This window comes from Eubalaena glacialis, chromosome 6 (assembly GCF_028564815.1).
Source record: "Eubalaena glacialis isolate mEubGla1 chromosome 6, mEubGla1.1.hap2.+ XY, whole genome shotgun sequence".
In the NCBI taxonomy this organism is placed as follows: Eukaryota; Metazoa; Chordata; class Mammalia; order Artiodactyla; family Balaenidae; genus Eubalaena; species Eubalaena glacialis.
Genome location: NC_083721.1, coordinates 82,865,703 through 82,891,921, shown reverse-complemented (window position 1 = coordinate 82,891,921; position 26,219 = coordinate 82,865,703). Strand labels below are relative to the sequence as shown.

The window sequence follows — 26,219 nt, the reverse complement described above, 5'->3', positions numbered from 1 at the left end:
GAAGACCTCGTTCCTGGTTCACCAGCTCTAGGATTTAAATGATGTCAGCAAGGGAATAAAGAGGTGCTCAGGGAGGCCTGATGACTCCATTACGGGCCAATCACATTCCCAAGAGAGGCAAAACATGTGATTGCTACCCAGGAGGCCAAACAATGTCATACACCTCCAAATCCCTTTACAGAAATTAAAAAGCAAAGACCAGCGTAGCATAAAAACTGCAAAAAGACAGCTGGCCAAATCTTTAGTAAAATAGATCAGTCCTATTCTCTATATTCTTAAGGGAGAACAATCACTACTGTAACACCTAGACTATAGAGCTTGAGTATCTGGCTAAGATAAAATGATCTATTAGACTTCTAAGTGATTTTAAAGCAGAAATGCTAAATAAATATTAATTATTCCTATATAAAATTCAAGTCCAGATTATACATTTAAATGGAGACATAATCAAGAAATAGATGATTTTTTTTTAAAGTAGAACATTTCCCCAAATATATGGCAGTAAGATTCAGTGTTTATGTCTAAAATCACTTAGTTTAAAAAAACAACAACAAAAAAAGACATTAAATAAATTTAAATTCCCAACATAAAAACCAAGTTAGGGAAAACCAAGAAGAAGCTTATTTATAAGGTAGAAAGAAATATCACAAGTAGATAAATGAGCAACTGGCCTTATCCCTATGGTTTCTTACAATTCGTTTTATCACCTCATCTTCTCATGCCAACTTCTCTTTCTTGTTTTAATTCTTCAATGTAACTCCTTAGGCTTAAATACTTAAACCTTTTTTTTCTTTCATATTATGGAACTCATTAGCTTAATCTTACTTTCTTGCAGTCTGAGTACTCTAAAAACAAGTGCCCTAAAAGCCCTTGTGTCACACTTTTAATGTGTTGAACACACTCGTGTAAGTGATCTGACAAAGGCAAACACTTTTTCAGCTCTCATTCACCAGCTCAGAACTCTTCTCACTCTGGCCCTCCCCTCCAGGAAGTCCTGACTTTGCTGATTAAGGGGAGAAACAAATCTCTTTTGATGAGCTGGGGTGAGAGCTGCCTGCCACTCTCTACCACTCCTTAATACAGTGCTAAACACAGTTTTCTGGAGGAGCTCCAGAATGTGTGTTTTCTAGAAGAGTAAAGAACTGTGGCAGCATCTTTATTCTAGTTCTCACAGCTGGGAGAGTATGGAGGGTTCAGAGCAGAAGGGAGGGAAGCAGGGAGCCTGTGATATGGAGCTTACATGATATCACTGACATTCGCCAGGTTTCAAATGTCCTCGTTTTCCCTCACTTACGTAAAATTACAGACTAAGAAAGTAAAAGTGACTTCAAGAAATAACTACTGGGCAAAGCTCTGCCTCCCCACAGATAAACAAGTAGGTCTCACAGGCAGTATATGTGATGATGAAGGGAGAGCCTGGGTTTAAGTCTTGGCTCCACCACTTATCAGTAAACTCTAGCAAGTTACTTAAGCTCTGTGCCTCAGTTTCTTCATTTGTAAAATAAGGATAATAACAGTACTGACTGCATAGGATTATGCAGATGTTACATAAGATAAACATGTAAAGCATTTAGAACAGTACCTGGCACGTAAGAGCTCACGTAAATGATTGCAGCAACAGCTGTTGATGTGATTACTATCACTAGCTTTGTTTTCTAAAAGAATTCCAAGAATTGCAATGCTTTCATTTAGCAAACATTTTAATGAGAACTTACCATGTGTGCCATGTATATGGTGCTAAACACTGGAGATACAGACTCAAAAGGTGCAATCCAGCCCTTCAAACAGCATCCACTCAAATGCAACAATATATCACAGAGTGGTTGTAACAGAGATCTGTACAGGATCTGTACAGAAGCAAGAAGCCTGGAGAGGTCCAAGAAAGGGAGAAGGAGCCAAGCCTTAAAAAGCAGACTGGAGGGCACCAAAGGAAGAGGAGAGGGAAGGTCATTCTGGGCAATGGCAAAACATAAGACTAATAAGCTTAGCAAAGGCAAGTGTACGAAAGGCTTAAGTAACTTGAACCTTAGACTCAAGATAAATGTAGATCCTTAACTTTAGGACAAAGGATCGGCTGGAATGGGTGAAACAAAAGGGGAAGGAGACTGGAGTGGCAATTACTACAGTAATAAAACCCCCAAAGTGAGCAAGGATAGATTAAAAACCTCAAAGCATCTTACAGAAAGGATGGAGCAGAGAGAATAAACTCCCCAAATATTTAGCAGTTAAAGTGACTGGTCTTAGTTACTGATTAGATGTAGAGGACTTGAGAATGAAAAGAGTACAAAATGAGCCAGCACAAGGTTATTGATTGGAGTAACGGGATGGTAGTGCAACTGGGATCGAGGCAGAGAGGGTTTTGGGGAGACTATGCTGAGCTTAGTTTTGAAGATGTTGAGTTAAGGTACCTGTGGGACCTTCAGGTGGTGCCATGTGGTAAGAAGGAAGTCAGAAACACAGGTGTGCGTCTATGAAACTGGGTGAGGAGGTTGGACGTAGAGATGAGCCATCACTGCTCAGGGTGCCGCCAAAGCCACACAGAAAGAGACAGAGGTGGAGGTGACCAAGATGGATGGGTCAGGGAGACGAGAGGACCAGGGAGAAAGAGCGAGCAGATACAGACTCAAAAGGTGCAATCCAGACCTTCAAAAAGCATCCAATCAAGTGCCACAACACATCAGCAACATTTTCTCAGAACTGCCGCACTATTTTCATCCTCATTAGTCATGTCAATAACAACTTTTTCAAACATTCCAATGTTCTTTATTTATATACCATCTGTTTCACAAATATTTGAGGCAGCTTATGGTAAAGACATACAATAAAACAGTGAAATAAAAATGAAACAAATATGGTATTAGAAGAAATATGAAGAAAATATGGTATTAGATTAGAAGATCATACAGAGGGAGGTTGGGGGAGAAAATGGGATTAGAATACAATTATGCAGGCCAAAGAGGACTACAGAGTTTTTACAGTAAAGTTGCAAGTCTGGCTCTGAGCTTCCTAGTGGCCAAAGTAAGAAAAGAAATAGTTACCTCCATAAAAAGAAACTATACCCTTTCTCAGGGTTACCTGATTTGCCCAAGATTGTCCAGTTAAAAGGCAAATGGCTCTTACTCTACCAAGCTGAAAATACCAAGAGTATTTTCAACATGGGAATACTCTTCTGCATAGTTAGATTCCCATTATCAGGGTGGAGTGATAGAAAGGGAACTAGACTAGGAATCAGGATACCTAGTTATTATAGTATTAGCTCTTCTGCTAATTGCAAACCCAAGGCAGATCATTTAAATTCATTTTCTCAACTATAAAATAGGTGCTTTCACTGAGCCAGGGTCAACCAATACATAGCATTTGTGCTATCATTCTCCAATCCAGCACACCTTGACAGACATCGCTAGTTAATCACAGGTCTTTTTTCTGCTGAATCCTGAAAAGACCTCAAAATCCTGCTCAACAGTGTTCCGAGTAACCACCAATGAATCAACATGGGCATTCTAACCCAGGTGCTACTCTAAAGTGCCTCCAATGCTATCAGACACACTATCATGCAATGAGCATGATCTCTATCATAATTTGTGGGATCCTCTCTGAATGGGAAAGGCCGAGGGGGGTTTGACTGCAGCTGCTAAGGTAGGCAGATATGGAACAAAACTCTTTTCAGAGTTATTTTTAAACTTCTAAAAATACTTTGATATATTAAAATTAAAACTCACATGAGTCAAAATACACCACTGATTAAAATAAATACTTCCAAATGATCCACCAGAGGAAATCTAGGAAAGGCGTAGCAGCATGTACCAAGCTGAAAATCTTTAGAAGCAACTCAAATTTCAAAGAATCTTTCTTTTGTTCTATTTCAGAATCTGTATTGTGAGCATTTCTACAAAATCCTCTTCACAAAAGTAGAAAGAATAGTACAACAAATCTGTATGCACCACCATTCAGTTTCTACAACCATCAACATTTTGCCACAGGATTTAACTTTAAAAGTGAGGCCAGGGCTTTCCTGGTGGCGCAGTGGTTGAGAATCCGCCTGCCAATGCAGGGGACACGGGTTCGAGCCCTGGTCTGGGAAGATCCCACGTGCCACAGAGCAACTAAGCCCACGTGCCACAACTACTGAGCCTGGGCACCACAACTACTGAAGCCCGCGTGCCTAGAGCCTGTGCTCCACAACAAGAGAAGCTGCCGCAATGAGAAGCCCGCGCACCACAACAAAGTGTAGCCCCCGGACTTCCCTGGTGGCGCAGCGTTTAAGAATCCGCCTGCCAATGCAGGGGACGTGGGTTCGAGCCCTGGTCCAGGAAGATTCCACATGCTGCGGAGCAACTAAACCCGTGCACCACAACTGCTGAGCCTGTGCTCTAGACCTCGCAAGCCACAACTACTGAGCCCGCACGCCTAGAGCCCGTGCTCCGCAACAAGAGAAGCCACCGCAATGAGAAGCCTGCGCACCACAACGAAGAGTAGCCCCCGCTCGCCGCAACTAGAGAAAGTCCGCGTGCAGCAACAAGGACCCAACACAGCCAAAAATAAATAAATAAATTTATTAAAAAAGAAGAGTAGCCCCCGTCGCCACGACTAAAAAAAAAAGCCCGCGCGCAGCAACGAAGACCCAACGCGGCCCCCCAAAAATAAATAAATAAATAAATTTACAAAAGTCAAGCCATCTGGGACTAGAATTCACATTCTTATAGCAAAATACAGCTTCCTCCAGAAACACACTCATGTCCGTGCATTAATGCATGGACACACACACCCATTACAAACAACAACTTCCAGGCAATATGCGGAAACAAGCTAGAGCGAGATCTGTTCTCTAGATCCTTGCTCCACAAAGTGTGGTCCCTAATAAGCAGCATCAGTATCATCTGGGAGTTTGTTAGAAATGCAAAATCTCAGGCCCCATTTCAAATTTACTGAGTCATAATTTGCATTTTAACAAAATCCCCAGGTAGTCTGTACATTATGGTTTAAGAAGCACTCGTCTACTCTAGACCACCATAACTGTCCTCTGCAAAGTTTTTCTTAACTAAGTGACTTCAGAGGAGCTGGGCAAGAAACTGAAGTGTGAAAAATAGTGTCCATTTCACTTGGGAGGGCAATTGGCCATTAACTACTCAAATTTAAAGGTATATAATTTATGACCTAGCAATTCCACTTCTCAGTACCTATGCTAGAGGAATATTCACCCCTGTACTTAAATAGGACATTACAAAGATGTCTATCACAGCATCTTTTTGGGAATTGGAAACAACCAACTGCCCATCAATAGTTGAATGGTGAAACAAGCCAGTACAGAACAGTCAGCAGAGGTTAAAATGTATGAACCAGATCATGGAAAATTCTCCCGGACATGTTGCTGACTGAAAAAAGCAAGTTCCAGAATGTTCCACTTAGTATAACAACATTTGTTTAAAACAAAAGAAGAACAAATGTTTCATTATGTATTTTCTCTGGATACATATATGCATGTGTAAAGGAAGCGAAAAGGTCTGGAAGGACAGATACCAAAAGGAAACGGTGCCTACATTTGCAAAGAGATGAAGAGGTCTGGGATTAGGGGTGGTGAGTTACAGGGCGATTATAATGTTTTACCTATTTGCTTATTTACTAAAAGGAGAATGCATTCATATATCACTTGTGGAACAAATATTTTATAAATGGCTACGTGATTTCTTACACCAAACGAGTTTACATAGAGAAAATATGGTCAGGGTAAGGGTACAGAAAAAAGGATTAGAAAGTCTAAAGACCTTTGAAAAACTGCAGATTTTTAGAAATGAGTTTTGTTTGCATGGACCATTTTCTCTATTTTCCTCAATACATGCATACAGCTGGTACTGGGCATATTTTGCACTATTTAAAAATATCTTCAAAAGTGGTATGTTCTGTATACACTGATGTGTATAAAATTGATGACTAATAAGAACCTGCTGTATATAAAAATAAATTAAATTAAATTAAAAAATTAAAAAAACAAACAAAAACAAAAAAAAGTGGTATGTTCATTTTTCTGCGTATTTTTGTATTTCCTTCATTTGTCCATGATCTATTTGAAAACAAGTTATATATGTGATTGTTTCTATTGCTGCATATTCCAGGTTCCTAGTTCAACAGATGAGAATGCACACTACCTAAATGAATAACTTACAAGCCTATGGATAATAATAGCTTTAAAAAATCCCTAAGAAGTAGGCAGAGCACGTATTGTCCTGATTTTATAGCTGAAGAAATAGGCTCAGAAAGGTTGGGCTATGTGCCCAAGGACCCTCTAGCTAGTAGGTGGCAAAACCAGAACTTGGCTCCCACTCTACGATTCCAAGTCCTCTGTCCTTTCAATTATACCACATTTATCATGCCACCATACTTAAATATGATACTTACTTACACTTCTAGGCAGTTTTTTACATAGCTTCAGATTGGAAACTCTCATGAGAAATACTAGAATTCAAATAATATGTACACTTTGGGTATTTTATATCTAATTATTTATTTAGAGTTTCTTTTCCAATACCTTGCCCTTGACATGCCCAAGGAGATAAGACTGAAAAAAGTACTACCATCTTATCCTCATCAAAAAGTAGAAAAAGGATGGATTCTAGTACTCTGAGTTTAAAAAACCGTCTGTTCTAATTTACATGGGGAAAAAAATAGTATAAAAGTAGACAGATACTATGTACCCATCTCCCAGCTCTAACAATTACCATAGCGCATTAGAAAAATCCTAGAGACAATATCAATAGTGTTAAGGAGTAGGGGGGCAAGTGAGAATCTAGTTGTCTATCCTTAATAAAGGAAAGTGACCACATACCTGGAAGCTTTTCATGGGAAATAGTCTCAATCTGACTAATAGGCATTGTGAAGTTAAATTTTTTTTTTTTAAGTTTGAAGTTAACAAGGTTAAAAGCTCACACTGGACCTTAGATATCAAGATAATACAACTGACTTCTTGATCCTCTTAAGCACTGTGGCTAGAGAGGAGCTACTCTGGACACACATGCCTGCCTCTATTTATAGCAGTGAGCACCAAGTCTTATGGGAAAAGCTCCTAAACCATTTAAAAATCAAACTATTTTAAGTATCTCACAGCTTTCTAAGAATTTTTTTTTGTTTGTCTTAATATTGTTCCCAAAAGTTGGGTCATAAATTGTATATGTGTGCTTGCGCACACATGTGTGTGCTTATTTTGGGGAAATGTGCAAAATGAGGTTAGTGGGTTTGAAGCATTAAAGGCTCTATGGAGAGCTCTAACCGGAGCCGCATTCGTGGGATTAGGTCCTGGGGGCTCACAGTATGACTAAGAAATGAATTAGATGCCTAAAAAAAAAAATCTATTTTTTTTTTAAGTATCAGGCAGAATTTACAAATTGTTAAAAAATATGAATCACGTACAGCTCATTTCAAATAGTAGGCATATTTCCCATAACCATTTAAAACATGTATGTACTGATTCTGGGAATTTGCTAAATTTAAACCCTGACTCAGTAGAGTAAGACATGTCCTTCCTTCTTCTTTTGGGGAGGGAAGAGTGGAAGAGATTGCCCCAGCAGAGAGGACTTTTAAAAACACCCTCTAGGGCTTCCCTGGTGGCGCAGTGGTTAAGAATTCGCCTGCCAAATGCAGGGGACACGGGTTCGAGCCCTGGTCCGGGAAGATCCCACATGCAGCGGAGCAACTAAGCGTGTGCGCCACGTGTGCCACAACTACTGAAGCCCGCATGCCTAGAGCCCGTGCTCTGCAACAAGAGAAGCCACCACAATGAGAAGCCTGCGCACCACAACGAAGAGTAGCCCCCGCTCGCCACAACTAGAGAAAGCCTGCGCACAGCAACGAAGACCCAATGCAGCCATAAATAAATAAATACATACATACACCGTCTGTGTGCCAGGAACTTTTTAATTACGTAGAGAATTATTAGCGCTCCCCCCCTTTCTTCCGGATGAGTAAAAACCACTTGAAGACATTTAAAACCTGCTTGGGATCACAACTAATTTCCTACACTGGTCTGTTTGACTACCCCTTCTCTCTACTACCTTGACACTCAACTACGCCAGTGGCACTATACGTTTGCATAAGTCTTGAAATAGTTTTTACTGACCATCACATCTCTGCTTGGAATTAATCTTTTGATCATGTCTTTCTCTAATGTGCCATGTTTTTAAAGGTCACATTCATTTATATAGTTACCACCCACTAATTTTGAGGAAAAACCCTTGAAAAGGGCTTTCTACTCCACCACAGCACTTAAAAGGTGGTCATCAAAAAATGGTTATTCCTAGTAATTTTATTCCATCACCAGAAGCTCAGAATGTAAATCAATGGGCACAGCTACACTGGTCTTGTCTGAAAATAGCTACATGACTAACTGTGTCCACACAGTGACTAGAATAAGTCAAAGTACAAGACTCATGGGTTGCAGGAATTCAGTAGAGGGGAGCCTCCAGGAAGGTCGACCAGGACCCCAGGCTAAGGGCTGGGAGGTGGAGGTCACTGGCTTTCTAGCTTGGTCACCAAATAGCACCCACCTGAGATTTTTACCAAAAGTCTTGTTGTTGTGATTATTGTTCTAAATCCTATCTTAAGGAACACATATGAAGAAGTTATGCAGTAGGGATTAACCACCTGTCAGCTGTGGGCCTTGTGTTATCAAGTTGCAGACTGGACTCAATTAGAAGCTGTAATTAATTACATAATTTTTAGTTCAAGTTTAATTCCACTAAAATGTCATGGTGAAACTATAATGACCAAGTTAAAGGTTATCATACATTTGATTCAGATTTGAGACACCTGAGATACTTATAAACCAAGAGTCGACCCTCTTGCTCCATGAAGAGCAATAAAAGTATGTCCTTCACATATATAGGTTCCGAGCATTTGGATTCTTACTGAAAATAGACTGATGCTTCTGCCCTGAAAAGGCCACGAAAGGAATAATTCCACCCCAGCACTCAGCAGGGAGAACGTGGTGGGCCTCTCCAGGACTGCAGGGAGCCCTGTAGAGGTGAAGGGCTTACAGTGGTGGGAAGCCCCAGGGCCACTGAGATTGCCACAGTCAGCAAATGGAGTTCTCATCCTTGAGGGCAGGACAAAGGATAATCAGAGCGTCCAAGCCATCAGTTGATTACAAACTCAGGGACATAAACCAGGGCTGTCACTTTGTCACTCTAACCACAGGCCACTGCTTCTGCACCTAGTTCTTGGTTTACATCACTTTATGTGAAAATATCTCAGTTTCCAAGATCTGATTGGCCAAAGCGGCTAATGCCTGTCTGTTCCCAGCCAACAGCTCAACTATGCTTCTCTATCTATGATGTAAGTCTTCCCAGCAAATCACAGTGGTGGGCTCAGGGTACAGGATGAACGTAGTTCATTCTTGTGGAATGTCAATTCCATGTAAAGTTTTAAAATATTTTTGATATGTTTATACTAAAGCAAACATATATATACTGGGGTCAGATTGCCAGAAACAGAAATGTTAAAAAAAAGTACAAGAGGAGACAAGTTTTGTGTTCACTGAAGTGACTTTGGTGGCTATCTCCTGATTCCCCTGGAAAATGGTGGTAGAGATATTTAAGGAACACTGGCCTGCTGGATCTCTACGCTGTTCCCTCAGAGCCTAGGCTGGAATGGAAGGTCCCTCTCCCCAGACACCACTTCCAGCTCCCACCCCAGCAGGAGGCATGAATCCTTGGCACTGCCTCTTTCATTATCCTCCACCACACCATGCTCTAAGTCAACCATGGGGCTGGGCACGACTCCATCAGCACTGGTTAGGCCATGAAGACTACTGTCCCTGCACACTGAATGCTGTCTGAATAGCCCCTTGTTATTTATCATCATCAAACCCTGCAACAGTGGTAGAAAGACCAACTGGTACTTGGGACCAAAGTGAGACAGGGGGAACTGTATCTACAGGAATGAGTCTGTGAGTGAGAAAAAGTTGGGGCAAAGAAAATTGCTAATACAAGGAACTCTGGGGTACAATGAAGCATGTGCAGAAATAGCACCAGTACAGCCAGCAAAGAAACACATTCACTAACCACCCCATCACATGCTAGGCACTGGGGATACAGGGATACATAAGACACAGTCCTTCCCTGTGAGGTGAGATCAGGATGACCCAAGTCTTTGACACTTCAGTGGCTGCTTTCAAAATTTATATATTCTAAATCCAACTTTATTTTTCAGGTAAAATAATGATACACCTGTGCTTTCTTTCCAATTTAGAGCTGACCTGACTGTGAGGAGCCTTGCATGGAGATGTAGGGTGAGCGGTCTTTACACTTCAACACCTACACTCACTTTATTGTGTCAATAACAAACGTAAGAAAAAATAATAATAAGAATTCTAGTCTAATAAGAAGCATCTGTCTGCTATCACAGAGATTAATCATTTGACAAACTTCTTAAAGGTTAAAAAGAATTTTTTTTTTTTTTTTAATTTCCAGTGCTGTAGAGTTTGCTGGGAAAGCAATTTCTGAATTGAATGGGTCACTGAACTAGATCAGAGGTTTCATTCATTCAACTATGTTGTAACAAATTTAACGGATTGAAGAAAATGTTCTAGATCCTGTGCTAAATGCTGGAATATTCAGAGGCTAATAAGACACATAGCCTGCCTTCCAGAATTTAGTCTCGGGCAGTGTTTCTCAAACCTTTTTTCATTATTGTACCCCTAATTAGCCTAATTATGTAGACATTTGCTCTAATCGCTCTTCCCCGCCTCCCCTCCCGCAAGAAATGTTAATGCCAGAGATAACACTATATATCTGTTTACATGTTGTGGCCCTTTGGAAGGCTGCAAATTATATAGTATCTAAGATTTTTCACCCCCCAAGAACCAATTTCACCACGTTAAGGGCAACATGGCCCCATTCACAATTCATGATCTAGGACAGATGTTCATATACCCCCATAAGATATATATGTGGAAGGGTACGTGTACACACACACACACATTTTTATTTTTTATTTTTTTAAATTAATTAACTTATTTATTTATTTTTGGCTGTGTTGGGTCTTCATTTCTGTGCAAGGGCTTTCTCTAGTTGTGGCAAGCGGGGGCCACTCCTCATCGCGGTGCACGGGCTTCTCACTATTGCTGCCTCTCTTGTTGCGGAGCACAGGCTCCAGATGCGCAGGCTCAGTAGTTGTGGCTCACGGGCCTAGTTGCTCCACGGCATGTGGGATCTTCCCAGACCAGGGCTCGAACCCATGTCCCCTGCATTGGCAGGCAGATTCTCAACCACTGCGCCACCAGGGAAGCCCCACACACACATTTTTAAATCAAACTCTTAAAGGACCCCATGATTTTAAAAAATGCACATGGGGGACTTCCCTGGTGGTGCAGTGATTGAGAATCTGCCTGCCAATGCAGGGGACACGGGTTCGAGCCCTGGTCCGGGGAGATCCCATATGCTGAGGAGCAACTAAGCCCGTGAGCCACAACTGCTGAGCCCGCGTGACACAACTACTGAAGCTCGCACGCCTAGAGCCCATGCTCCACGACAAGAAGCCACCGCAATGAGCAGTCCGCACACCATAACGAAGAGTAGCCCCCGCTCACCGCAACTAGAGAAAGCACGCACGCAGCAACGAAGACCCAACGCGGCCAAAAATTAATTAATTAATTAATTTTTTAAAAATGCATATGGGATCTAAAACAGGGGTCAGAAAACTTGTTCTGTAAAGGACCAGATAGTAAATACGTATTTTAGCTTTTGTGGGCTACATACTGTCTCTGTGGTATATTTTTCTTTATTTTGTTTTTGTTTTGTTTTTACAACCCTTTAGAAATATAAAAACCTTTCTTAGTTCAAGGACCCTACCAAAACAGGCTACTGGCCAAATTTGGCCTGTGGCTGAAGTTTGCTGACTCCTGATCTAGAGGGATAACAGCTAACATTTTTTGAGATCCTACCATTTATAAAAACGTAACTGTAGTATGGTGGTTGTCAGGGGCTAGAAGGAGAGGAAAATGGAGAGTTATTGTTTAATGGGTATACAGTTTCAGTTCTGCAAGATGAAAAGAGTTCTGAAGATGGATGGTGGTGATGGTCACACGATAATATGAATGTATTTAATACCACTGAACTGTACACTTAAAAATGGTTACAAAAGTAAATTTTATATTGTGTATACTTTATGATAAAAAAAATTGTGATTTTTATAAAAGTTAACTGTTTAACTTTCATTTAATACTCACCCCAAAACCATATAAAGTAGATATCTTCATTTTATAGCTAAAGAATGTGAGGCTAAAAGAGCTCTGACCACTTGCCCAAGTTACTAAGCTGGCAAGTGGAGTGCTGAGGTCTGAAGCCTAGTCTGTCAGTTTAAAAGACTGAGCTCTTAGTCATTCGCACCATCAAGTACTCCTTTTATTTATTTTCTCCAACAAATGCTGTATTTCAAAAGATTTTATCTGCTGAACAAACATCATTTACTAATAATTTGTTTTGCTTCTTAAACAGTTATCCCAAAACACATATCTGACGATCAGAGCTTCAGATCCATTCATGCGTCAGTCCATTCTTAAAAGATAAGCTCTAAACTGGTATGATTTTATCCAAAACTCAAAGAAATGTGGCATCCTAGTTAGCCTGTCAAGATTTTCCCTTAGATTGTAAATGTAAGGTCCATGAGGGGACTTTCCTTGTCTCTGTTTCACCCCACCATCCTCAGTTCCTAGAACAGGGCCCATATTTAGAAATTCGAAGAAATGCTCACCCTTCTTTTTTTTTTTTTTTTTTAAATTTATTTATTTATGGCTGTGTTGGGTCTTCGTTTCTGTGCGAGGGCTTTCTCCAGTTGCGGCAAGCGGGGGCCACTCTTCATCGCGGTGCGCGGGCCTCTCACTATCGCGGCCTCTCTTGTTGCGGAGCACAGGCTCCAGATGCACAGGCTCAGTAATTGTGGCTCACGGGCCTAGTTGCTCCGCGGCATGTGGGATCTTCCCAGACCAGGGCTCGAACCCGTGCCCCCTGTATTGGCAGGCAGACTCTCAACCACTGCGCCAGCAGGGAAGCCCCGAAATGCTCACCCTTCTTTACCTCTGAGTCCTTTGTGTTTAGGAGACCCCATGATATATGTGAAACAACTGAAGGCAGATGGGATCAAGGATCTCTTTCACTGCTCAAGTTTTATGATTCTATGCCTCAATATACATATTCCAGTGGTATTCAGTCATCAACCATAATTCTCAAGAACACACTACAGCACAGCGTGCTAGCCTGTGTTCTTGTGAAAACGCAGAATAAAATGAAAGAGGAACCTAAAGTTCAGTTGGGCATAAAGTCCAGAACTGGACAAAAACAACAGAAGAAAAACTTTAAAACATGTTCCATGAGTTAGGGAAAGAATCTTAACCAGTTGTTGGAACAGGATCCCATATGGACTAAAAAAGCAAAAAATTGCTGTGGCTGTCTGTTTATAACAATTCTCTCAAGGCAATGTCTGTGTGACCTCCCTGGACAAGTGACACAAGCCTACCTCATCCCCTTGGCTGTATGAACTGTCCTGGGCATGTGACCTAGGCCAGGCCAATCAGAATTCTTCCCTGGGGGAAAGGGATCCTGTTTCCTCCCAGATCCATGGTACTACCTTCCATGTAGAGGCAGCCCACCTGCAGTAAGAGAAAAATGAAGCCAGCACTAAAAGAGACAAAAGGTGGAGAGAAAGCATGGAGGAGCCAGAGATACTCAGCTGTGTTCAAGTCCCTGGTTCTCAACGTCCTTAAAACCCACTTCATCCAGCTTATCTTGCAGTGTGGTTAAGTAGGCAAAACAGTAGCCCCCTTTTGCTTAAGCTGGATGAACTGAGTTTCTGTTACCTGCAACCAGGAATCTTAATGCATGGGCCGAGGAGTCTGCCTGACCTGGAAGGATAAAGTGCGTCATCCCAGAGAAAGTAGGCTAAAGGTAACCAGCTCTGCAACTCACCCTGGACTGTTCCTCATCCTTCCTCCACCTCGAGTTTTCATCTTAGAAACTAGGTTAAACCTCTTTGCTACCAGGTGTGCTCAAATCTCTTAAACAGGCAGATCTGACATAATGTACTGTTTAAGCATTTTTGTTTTTAGACAGAAATGAATAACCCCAAAATCCTCAAATAGAATTATTTTTATCTTGAAAGCCCCTTTAAATTTTATAGAGCATCCACAAACAAGTGTGAAGAAAGGCTTCAGGCTATACATAATAAAGAGCTTTAAGGGAACTGTTAAGAACGTAATCCCTTCAAATAGCTCATGTAAATTATATAATCTATGGAAAGAAATCTTGCACCACAAAGAATATCAAGAAAATTTTTCATTTTCTTCCAACCCAGCCACCAGCCCAATCACCCTTTATTTTGCTGATTTTGTTGTATTGTCATTTTCTTACCTTTCCTTCTCATGACTTTAATTGTTTTTTCTTCCCATATGAAACTAGATGAAACTATTCACCAGTAAATACTCTCAGATTTACCTAAGACTGGGGAGCTATGAATAGAAACAATATGCAACTAAATTAGTCCCAGGCACAAGGAGAAGTGTGCCTGAACAGAAAACTCAGAAATTAATAATTTATTAGCAGAATATTTGGGAAAGGTTTTTTTAATACCCCAGATTACTATTTTAAGACTTTATTTTAAAAGAAGGTAAATAAGAATTACTCTCTAATCAAAGACTGTGTAAAAGCAAACTGCCCACATCTTGTTTTTCATTAGTTTATTTTTAAGGACACTTTTGAATAACTGTAAAAGTCACTTTTTCATCACTGATATTCAAGGTAAGAAAAGAGATTTTACCGCCAGACACATAGGGTATTTCAAAGTCAGTTTATGTATTTCTAAAATAGCAGCAGTTAACAGAAAACCGTCCCACCCCAGACCCAGTGAATGCCCTCCTGACAATGGTCAGATTATAAGCTCCAAGAGATCAGGCCATGGAATTGCACTGGTCCACTGCTATGCTTTAAGTGCCTGGTAGCACCTGGCACATAGTAGGTGATCAACAAATGTTTGGTGAGTAAGTAAATAAAGAGATCAATAAATAAATCCAAATTCCAGCACTAATAAAGAGCTCAACTAAGAAAGTTCTTGAGGGCTTCCCTGGTGGCCCAGTGGTTAAGAATCCGCCTGCCAATGCAGGCGACACGGGTTCGAGCCCTGGTCCGGGAAGATCCCACACGCCGCGGAGCAACTAAGCCCGTGCGCCACAACTACTGAGCCCATGTGCCTAGAGCCCGTGCTCTGCAACAAGAGAAGCCACCGCAACAGGAAGCCTGCGCACCACAACGGAGAGTAGCCCCAGCTCACTTCAACTAGAGAAAGCCCGCGTGCAGCAATGAAGACCCAACGCAGCCAAAAATAAATAAATTAAAATAAATTTAAAAAAAAAAAAAAAGAAAGTTCTTGAGAAACTGACAAGGATGAAAATAGAGAATATACAAGTTTCTCTCTTAAATTCAACCTAATTCATCAAGTCCTGGGGGGCATGTCCTATGTGCCAGGCACTGGACTAGCAGCTGCTGACACACAGATAAAGGTGACTGAGCCAGTGCACATCAGGGTGAGCTGACACCACCTAGAGGCCCAACTTTCACAGGACCTATCAGTCTAGCAGTAGGTTCACCTTTAGTAGGACTGTCAAGGTGGGAAGGGAGAGACTACCATGGGAAACTAATGAGATTTTTAAACGCACTTAAGTATCTTAACTAGCCATTACAATGTAAGCCACTAAAAGCTTACAGTATCATACAACCTATTCCCTAACATTGTTTCTCCCGAAAAATACGTTTTAATAGGGATGCTATAGTTCCAGGAACAAGCCTCCACGTTCCTAATTCCTCTTCTCTCCTCCCACTAGAGCATTGCTCAGGCAGAGGTGCCGGGAAAGAGAAAGAATAAAGGGCAGGTTTGACAATGGGGGTTCTTCTAGAATGGGAAAATATGAGAAGGAAAGATAGGGGAGGGTGTGATATTCCTATATACATATATTGATATATGATATGGATCATTCACGTGTCTGGAGATGGGAGTGGCTGCGCCTTTAATTTTGAACCTCACCACACCCAGGTGTACTTTCTCATACTGAATTCCACCTACTAAAGTCATTACTATTACTGCCCTCTGTTTGAACGCATGATCACATAGACAAATCACTCATCAAATTATAACAAATCCTGATAAAAAGCAATCCTCACTTTATTGCTTTCAGATACCATCAAACTATGACACCCCTCAAAACACCAGATATACAGACTATCTAGCTAATTTTGCAATTGAGTATCTGCTTTTCTCCCCAATACCAAAAGTAAAAAAAGATTGCATTGTATTCATTTAGCATAGATGTTATCAAAGTTATAAACAATGATTCTCTAAAAACTGCAAGCTCTTTCACCTGTCCATCCATTCACCCATGGAACACCAATTATGTGTCATTTACCATATCAGCCTTAGGAAAAAATATGGGGCCAGGGCAGAAGGGAGGGACACACAAAGGCGACACACCCTCAACTAGTAATATCAAGTGGTATTCTTTCTATTTCTTATATTGACTTGTAAAGTCTAAATGAATGACTAGTAAGTGGAATGGGAAGGGGAAGCTTAACTCTAAGTCATATCCCATAATAAATTAGAGTAGAAGTTAAAAATAGATTAAGAGCCACAATTATTTAAAAACACACAGGTGCAAACAAAATGAGAAGAGTATCTGGTCACACCGTAAGCATTCCTGAAAAACCATAAATCAGCAGAACTAGGCTATCATTAGACTCTCACAATAGTTTCTGAACCACCTGAGACCCTCTCATAAGCAGCCCACCACTCTTCCTCCTCTACCCAAGCGAGAATACTCTACTGTCCTAACACATAAAGGCACTGAGGAATTGTTCTACTCTTTGTTATGGTTATCACAAACATGGCTCAACAGTCAACAAAATTGTTCAGATCTCAGCATTACAGCAAGGAAAATTACAAAAAGGGCCAGCTAGTGATTCTACTACTGCCTTCTTGAATTGGAGATAATCTTTCAGTTCTAAATTATTGAATAGCACGGTTATATGCCCTCCTATATTAAGAAGCGTGGTACAGCAGAAAGACTACAGGCTTTGCAGTCAGATAGATGTAAGTTCAGATCTAAAGTTTCTTGCTGGTGGCCTTGGGAGAGTGGCAATCTTCCCGAAGCCCAGTCTCCTCTTCTGAGGAATGAAGTTGCCACCACTTGCCCCACAGCGCTGTGAAGAGATGGACAATAATCCACATAAGCAACTAGCCCAGTCAATGGCTTCTGTTTTTTATGCTAGGCTGTCTATACCTCCTCTCAGCTAACACACCCACAAGCTGTGCACACATGGCACTCAGTGTGTTAAAGGTAAGTTTCAGCCTGTCAATCAATCTCTGTGTGCTTAGTAAAAGCAAAGCTCCAGTCTTTGGGAAACCTAAGGGGAAGGATTAACTTGGTACCAAACTATATGCTCCAAAGGCTAAAAGAAACAACTCAGCCTCTAGCAACTACCATTCTACTTTGTATATCTATCAATCTGACTACTCTAGGTGCCTCATATAAGTGGAATCATACAGTATTTGTCCTTTTGTGACTGGCTTATTTCACTCATATAATGTCTTTAAGGTTCATCCATGTTGTAGCATGTTTCAGAATCCCCTTCCTTCTTAAGGCTAAATAATATTTCATTGTATGGATATACCACATTTTGTTCATCCATTCATATGTTGATGAACACTCAGGTTAGAGAGAACCTTTCCCATGGATTACTGAAAGTAAAGACAAATTGGGAGGAACAGCCCCCATCTTTGAGGCAGTGATAAAGAAATAGATTTTTGATGCCAAAAGGGCTCAGTCAAAAGCACTGAGAGAAACAGCCCCAAACTCTGGGCTGGTGTCAAAGCAGGTACAGGACCCCAAGATATAGCTCTGGAATCTGACAACTCTGTGGAGTTCTGGTCCTGCCTAGAGAGCAGGGAGGCAAGATGGACTGATAAAATGCTTACTGTATTTTCAAACATGCCTGAGACAAGCGTTAGCCAGAACAAGTTCTAGAGAACTGGTCTGCCCTCATATCACAGGTGTGCCAGGCTACTTATCTTCACAGGCAGTTGTTCCTAAACAAGTATTTCTTTGCTAAGGACCTGAACACTCACAGAATTCCAGAGCAGGCAGGAAGGCTGGAGATGGACCAGCCGACAGCCTCACTTTACTGATGAGAAAACTAATGGCCAGATGGGTAGGTCACAGAGCTGGTTAACCACAGACAGAGAATTAGACAGAGCCCAGGTCAGCATTCTTTCCACCAGACTCATCTCATTCAGGTATCAGTGAACAGCCAGAGTTCCCTTCCTATCAGTGTTTTTTTTTTTTTTTTTTTTTTAAAAAGCTTTTCAAAGGCTTGACTTTATTTGGAAGTCACCTCCTTTTTTATCCAACACATTTTTTTATTGTGATAAAATATACATAACATAAAATTTACCATTTTAACCATTTTTAAGCATACAGTTCAGTAATATTAAGTACAGTCACACTGTTGTACATCCATCACCACCATCCATCTCCAGAACTTTCCATTTTCCCAAACTGAAACTCTATACCTATTAAACAGTAATTCCTCAGCCTTTGGCAACTACCATTCTACTTTCTGTCTCTATGAATCTGACTACTCTAGGTGCCTCACTTTGTATGTCTTCCAGGTTCCTCCACTTTGCAACGTGTGTCAGAATTTCCTTCCTTTGTAAGGCTGAATAATATTCCATTGTATAGATATACACTGTGTATATAGATGCACATTTTATCTATTCATCTGTCAATGGACACCTGAGTTGCTTCCAGCTTTTGACATTTGTGAATAATGCTGCTATGAGCATCAGTGTACAAATATCTGTTCGAGCCCCTGATTTCAATTATTTGAGGTATATACCCAGTAGTGAAATGCTGGATCATACCGTACATCAGTGCTATTTTGAAATGTGTCTCAAAGGAGACCAAGAAGAGTTTAAATCATCTTGGTTGGTGGATTTCTTTAAGAAAATGAAAAATTACTGAATGTTTTGTTCCTGAACTTAGCTTTACTTAAAAACAGATTTTATGAGAAAACTTTTAGAGGTTACGTGAGGTAGAAGAAAAAGCACAGTAATGATAGTGAGGAGAATAAAAGTCCAATGTAACATTTTTGACCTCTCTGAGCATGAATTTCCACAGGGAGGAGAGAGTGGTCTAGATAATCCCTAAGGTCTATGGATTCTGTGGGTTCTATGAATCCATGGAAAAACTTACTTAGAGGATTACTATGTTCCTTAATCATTTTCTATTTTCCTTCAGTTCGCTTTGAATTCCTAAGCATATTAGAGCTTAAAGAACTGTTTCTAGTTAAAGAACTTAGTGTATTCTTGAGACAAGAGTTCCAGGGGCAGTAAGAAGAAGAATCCTGAGCTAGTAAAAAAATTGTGACTAATTTAATATAATAGGCAATAATTTTCTCTAGTAATACATTTATTTGATAATTGCCTTAAGAATTCCTAGAATATAGTACCTGTATAACCTGCGTCACTGTGGCTTAATTTGAGTCACTGTGAACCTGTGGTTATTTTATAATAGTTGATATAAAACTATCAACGCACACGGAGTTCAGTATCAACAGGGCATACCTGCCAAGAAATGTTTGCTACAATAGTTTGGTCCAAACAACACTTCAGTTACTGAGCAACCTATTGTTACCAAGATCCCTAACTGACAATGCATTCTAAGTCAAAATGCACACCTGGCTACAGGTAGGACACCAACAACACACTTCAAACCCCATCCATTCTTGGGCCTTTCCTAACGACCCAGACTGCGAACATTTCTTTCTTTCCCCAGGAAGGATTTGCAGGGTGAGAAACATACTTCCCCATCACTTCCCCCAGCTTCCCAGAACTATCTGCTTGGGTACTCACCATGAAGCAGGCTTTCTACTCCAGGGGCAAGAAGACAAAATACAGATAGGACTCCTCATGTCTGTTTCACCAATCAATATTTCAGCTACTTAAAATAACTTTCATGGAAAGCTTCTTATGCTGGGTACAATTATCTATAATAATCCATTCAGTCCTTCCAATACTGTGAGTTAGGTGTGTTCATGCTCACACCGCAGGAAAGGAGATGGAAGCTCAGAGAAGTATCCTGTTGAGAGCCACGGGCAGTAAGGAGCCAGCCAGGTTGGACTGGGTCTTCTGGCACCAAATTTAGTACTTTTTTCCACCAACCGTTTGCCCAGATTCTCACAAGCCTGTGTCAACCGGCCAACCCAAAGAGAACATCTGAAGTGCCTCTCTTAAAAAGCAGGCCCTAATGATTTAACAATTAATTTGCAGCTTTTAAGTCAAATGTGAAGTGTACTGATCACATCACTTATTCTCTTCCCTGTATTTCTGCTAATAGGCAGAACTTTGAGGGAACTAAGGTCAAGAGGAGAAATCCTGGACCAGTCCTTTTATGAAAAAATGCTTTTCAGGGATAGAAACACCCACATTCTCACCACCTCCACCAGCAGCACACACTGCTGACTCCAGGTAAGGCTGCTGAGGGAAAAGGCATCCATCAAGGCTTCCTTGGACATTTTTAGAGGCAGGTTATCTAAATCCTTCCTCTCCAAACTCTAAGTGTGAATACAAATAGTGATAATATTTATTACATAACAGATCCAGGAAACTGTTTATGACCACATGCATTTTTCTATAGCACCAAGACCTCTGGGGGTGATGCTAGCTTGTGTACTACATTTATGCTGATTTTACTGGACTTGGAGCATAATTTTATTATTTTAAATGACCACAGAGGTTTATAATTATTGTATCATTGATTTTATGACACGTTATTGGTCCCATCTATGATTTATTTATGCCAGGGCTTTGATCAGGAAGTTAACACCCAGATATGACATTGTTCCTATGGGAAAACACCACTGGCTTTAGAACACCTGCTTTTATGAGAGAGTTTTTATTAATGCCATGCCATGAAAAGCAGGGACTGCCTACTCAATAAAACCCTGATTAAGCAAAATATAACTGTAAATTTTCCTTTGTCCAACTTTTAGGAGAAAGAAGCATTACTTTGGTTTTATTTTTTAAGCAAGCTGCAGAGGCTAATACGGAGTAAATTCCAAATTTCTGTTCTACCCCCTACATCAATGGTTCTCAATTCTGGCTGCACATCAGTATCACATGGGGGCACTTAAAAAATAACTATGCTAGCCCTCACACCAGACCCACTGAATCAGAATTTCTGGGGGTGCTCTTGCACTGTTGGTGGGAATGTAAATTGGTACAGCCACTATGGAGAATAGTATGCAGGTGCCTTAAAAAACTAAAAATAGAACTACCATACGATCCAGCAATCCCACTACTGGGCATATACCCTGAGAAAACCATAATTCAAAAAGAGTCATGTACCACAATGTTCACTGCAGCTCTATTTACAATAGCCAGGACATGGAAGCAACCTAAGTGTCCATCGACAGATGAATGGATAAAGAAGATATGGCACGTATATATAATGGAATATTACTCAGCCATAAAAAGAAATGAAATTGAGTTATTTGTAGTGAGGTGGATGGACCTAAAGTCTGTCATACAGAGTGAAGTAAGTCAGAAAGAGAAAAACAAATACAGTATGCTAACACATATATATGGAATCTTAAAAAAAAAAAAATTGTTCTGAAGAACCTAGGGGCAGGACAGGCATAAAGACGCAGACATAGAGAATGGACTTGAGGTCATGGGGAGGGGGAAGGGTAAGCTGGGACAAAGTGAGAGAGTGGCATGGACATATATACACTACCAAATGTAAAATAGATAGCTAGTGGGAAGCAGCCACAGAGCACAGGGAGATCAGCTCAGTGCTTTGTGAACACCTAGAGGGGTGGGATAGGGAGGGTCAGAGGGAGCCGCAAGAGGGAAGAGATATGGGGATATATGCATATGTATAGCTGATTCACTTTGTTATAAAGCAGAAACTAACACACCATTGTAAAGCAATTATACTCCAATAAAGATGTTGAAAGAAAGAAAGAAAGGAAGGAAGGAAGGAAGGAAGGGAGGAAGGAGGAAAGAATTAATTTCTGTGGGTGGGCTCAGGGTACTGTATTTTTTAAAACGTTATGTGTATCCAGGGTTCAGAACAGTTGCCCTATACCAGTGGCTCTCAAACTTGAAACGGCACCAGAATTACCTAACGGCCTTATTAAAACACAGATTGTTGGGCCCCACCTGGGAATTTCTGATTCACTAGGTCTCGGGTGGGATGGAAAATCTGCATTTCTAACAAGTCCCCACACGATGGTCCAAGGGCCACACTAAGAATCACTGCCCTATGCTTTCTCTAGTTGAACAATATTAAGTTATTCTAAATTAATTTTATTATAAAGATATCAGACCACTCCTTAGTAAGAAATGGTCTAAAACTTTAGAAAGATTTTCAACAGTGCAAGCTAAAGAAAACGATTTTCTGCTTAACCATCAAATAAAACAGGTAACTGGGACTTCCCTGGCGGTCCAGTGGTTAAGACTCCGCACTGCCAATGCAGGGGGCGCAGGTTTGATCCCTGGTCGGGGAACTAAGATCCTACATGCCACGTGGCACGGCCAAAACCGCCCCCCCCAAAAAACAGGTAACTGAGGTTATCAGAATGCACTGTTCCCTGAGAATTTCAGTTACTGAAGTTAAACCAGGATAAAATCAGACCCAATTCCATTCAACCATGAGTAAGCACCTCCCATGTGGTGACTGGGCACACACCATGAGCAAATCATTCCTTCCTTCCTAGAGCAGTGAACAGACTATCAAACAGGACTGCTGTGCACACAGCTACACAGTCACACAGTAACAGCTGAGGTGATAGTGAGACCCTGACAGGGAGCGTTACAGAAGGACTTGGGGGAGCTTTACCCAGGTAGGGTCCTTTTAGCTGGATCTTCAAGGGGACGACCCAGCTGCCAGTTTTCCACTGCCCACAACACATTTTACATTACCTGGGCAGTGAACTCCCTGCCCCATGAGGAAGCATCTGGACTTTGTCCCCAGGCATTATAGGAGTGATCAGGAACTGCAGGCTACTTTTACTTCCAATCTGAAGGCAAGTTCTGTGGTTTATCTACCTTTGTACTTTTTTTTTTTTTAACATCTCTATTGGAGTACAATTGCTTTACAATGGTGTGTTAGTTTCTGCTTTATAACAAAGTGAATCAGTTATACATATACATATGTTCCCATATCTCTTCCCTCTTGCGTCTCCCTCCCTCCCACCCTCCCTATCCCACCCCTCTAGGTGGTCACAAAGCACCGAGCTGATCTCCCTGTGCTATGCGGCTGCTTCCCACTAGCTATCTATTTTACATTTGGTAGTGTATATATGTCCATGCCACTCTCTCACTTTGTCCCAGCTTACCCTTCCCCCTCCCCATATCCTCAAGGCCATTCTCTAGCAGGTCTGTGTCTTTATTCCCGTCTTGCCACTAGGTTCTTCATGACTTTTTTTTTTTTTTAAGATTCCATATATATGTGTTAGCCTACTGTATTTGTTTTTCTCTTTCTGACTTACTTCACTCTGTATGACAGACTCTAACTCCATCCACCTCACTACAAATAACTCAATTTCGTTTCTTTTTATGGCTGAGTAATATTCCATTGTATATATGTGCCACATCTTCTTTATCCATTCATCCGATGATGGACACTTAGGTTGCTTCCATGTCCTGGCTATTGTAAATAGAGCTGCAGTGAACATTTTGGTACATGACTCTTTTTGAATTATGGTTTTCTCAGGGTATATGCCCAGTAGTGGGATTGCTGGGTCGTATGGTAGTTCTATTTTCAGTTTTTTAAGGAACCTCCATACTGTTCTCCATAGTGGCTGTATCAATTTACATTCCCACCAACAGTGCAAGAGGGTTCCCTTTTTGTACTTTTTTACAATTAGCCCAGCACCTCACACATAGGCGTTGCTGAATACCTGGGAGTAAGTGATGAAAAAATGTAATCTGGAAAGTAAACCTAATGCCCCCCCAGGGGTGCATACAGGTCAGAGGGGAGGTCAGGTTCAGACCACCAGTCTTTTGCCCTCTAATTAGCACCCTCATTCCAGACTTAACACACCATAGGCATTTAAGAAGTGTTCCTGACTAACCAAAAATATGGCAGCACATTAAGCTGGTATTAGCATGGTTGTTTCCGTAGATTTGGAAACAATAAAAGAAGACTCCTCAGAGCCTAGCTCATTAATGCAGGGACTGAGGGCTGGCTTCTTCTGTATCCTATGCTCTATCCCCTGCACTCTGGCTAAACACATAGTTTATTTAGTTCAAGTGAAGCTCTTCCGAGATGAAAAAACTTGTTGAATTCCTAGTGAGTCTCAGAAACATTTTTAAAATTATTCAGACATTATTTGACGTTCAGCAGTTGATTCAGCTGAAGTAATTGAGAGCTGACAGGCAGTTAATTTCAAAACCCTAATGCAGCATCACCAACTAGGCACAGAATCCCTCCTATACACCCACCAACTACACAAGCACTATCAATGACGTGTAGGTCACTAAAGACCCCATGGAGAAAATCTCCAGAAATAAAAGCTTTTCTCAAGATAAAAACACCCACAAACACCGTTTTGTTGTTACAAGAACTGAAATAAATGTAGAAGTTAAATGCTTAAAGTACCCTTTGGAGTGCCAATGTAGTAGGGGTTAGCAGACCTAGGCTCTGTCTCTCCCACTAGAACACAGCTCCCAGGCAGCCTCTTCTACTTAACAGCCGGATATTGGAGGTTATCATTCTATTTCTGACAAATGCAGTTTGCTAGGCTCAATCTGAGAAGTTACCCACCATATATATATATATATATATATATATATATATATTTTTTTTTTTTTTTTTAACTAAAATGTATTTACATTTTTACCTTTAAGGGGTAGTACAGAGTCAAATGGCAAATGATCAAACGTTAAAATAGCCCCCAGTTAAGTACTATTGGTTATTAAATTCTTGTTGGTGAATATTTCCCAAATAAAAGTACTGAAAAAAAGAGGTACTTCTATTTTATTAAGCTGTGATTATTCTGATCAAAATTGCCTTCATTTTCTATCAGTTAAGTAATACTGGCTTGCCATGATTTAAATTGAACACTTTCTTTTGAATGGATGGATTTTTAACCACTTTCTGTTATGTGAAAGTTATGAAGGCATCATCCTAAATTCTTCCAGAATAGGATGGTAACCGTATATTAACTATCTGCATCTCAAGGGCATTGAAAACGTAAAATGAATCAAGACTACAGCTCAGTGAATAGTGAACTACCATTAATTTTAATTGTAATAGGACAGAACCGGAATTTACCTTTTCTTTAAAAAAGAGGGAAGGAGTGCTTACTCAACAAAGAAATCAATATAAACAAAATCATAAGAGGTAAATTTAAACTACTCAAGAGAATAAGCTGTTTAAACACATTTCAGAAGTATTTATATATAACTGATATCATGAATATAAATCATTTTCTCTATTCAATAAGAAAGTCTAGCAGGACTGTTCTTTAGCAACATTTTGTTAGTTTACTCAGGTTACAATTTTTAATTGAAAGTAATATAATTTTTAAAAATCTGTCTATTCAGACATTCTACAAATTATCATTCATCTTTCCCTTACCTCGACTAGTCTGAATCAATGAGGGCTCAATGTATTTAATTCTAACCATAACCTCAGGTCAAGAATTGAACAGCATCAACCAAATTCAGAAAAACTGATACTGCTTTTGTTTTCAGACAAGAGGATCTGATGCATTTGTTGATGAAAAACACCCAACCACACTCATTCTGCATTGCGTGGCTCCAGGCTGTTAGACACAACCATGAATGTCTGAGGTTCACACACCAATTGCACTGGTCCATGAGCATTTCTGAAAATCCAGGAAACATGTGTGTTTCCAAAGGCCATAGAGCTATACTCGAGAGCCTCTCCACACACCCAGGGCCACTCAGAGGAGGGGCGTCCTAACTGGACTCTGTGGATAGCTCCTGTGGTGAGCCGTCTGTAGGCAGGGACACCTGTGTGGCTCTGTGAGGTGGCCTGGGAAAGGGGCTCTGTCAGATCACCAAACAGGAAACGTTCTCGTCTTCCCCAGATGGTGCTTTTCTTGACTTGAAAAACAAATCAACTGGTGGGGCAAGTTAAGGAGGAAAAGCCGAGATTATCTGAG

At 40.7% G+C, this 26,219-nt stretch overlaps 1 protein-coding gene across 4 annotated transcripts in view; it reads right to left on the bottom strand.

Moving 5' to 3' along the window:
* IGF2BP2 (insulin like growth factor 2 mRNA binding protein 2) overlaps positions 1-26,219 on the bottom strand; it is a 165,359-nt gene that overhangs the window by 119,627 nt on the left and 19,513 nt on the right. Inside the window, exon 1 of one of the 4 annotated variants that reach the window (XM_061194386.1) lies at positions 13,501-13,560. The exons of the other annotated variants lie outside the window; for them this stretch is intronic. Coding sequence (XP_061050369.1) covers positions 13,501-13,535 — 35 coding nt within the window. The 5' untranslated portion in view covers positions 13,536-13,560. Of the gene's footprint in view, positions 1-13,500; positions 13,561-26,219 lie in introns of those variants that run through there. 4 annotated transcript variants of the gene reach the window in all.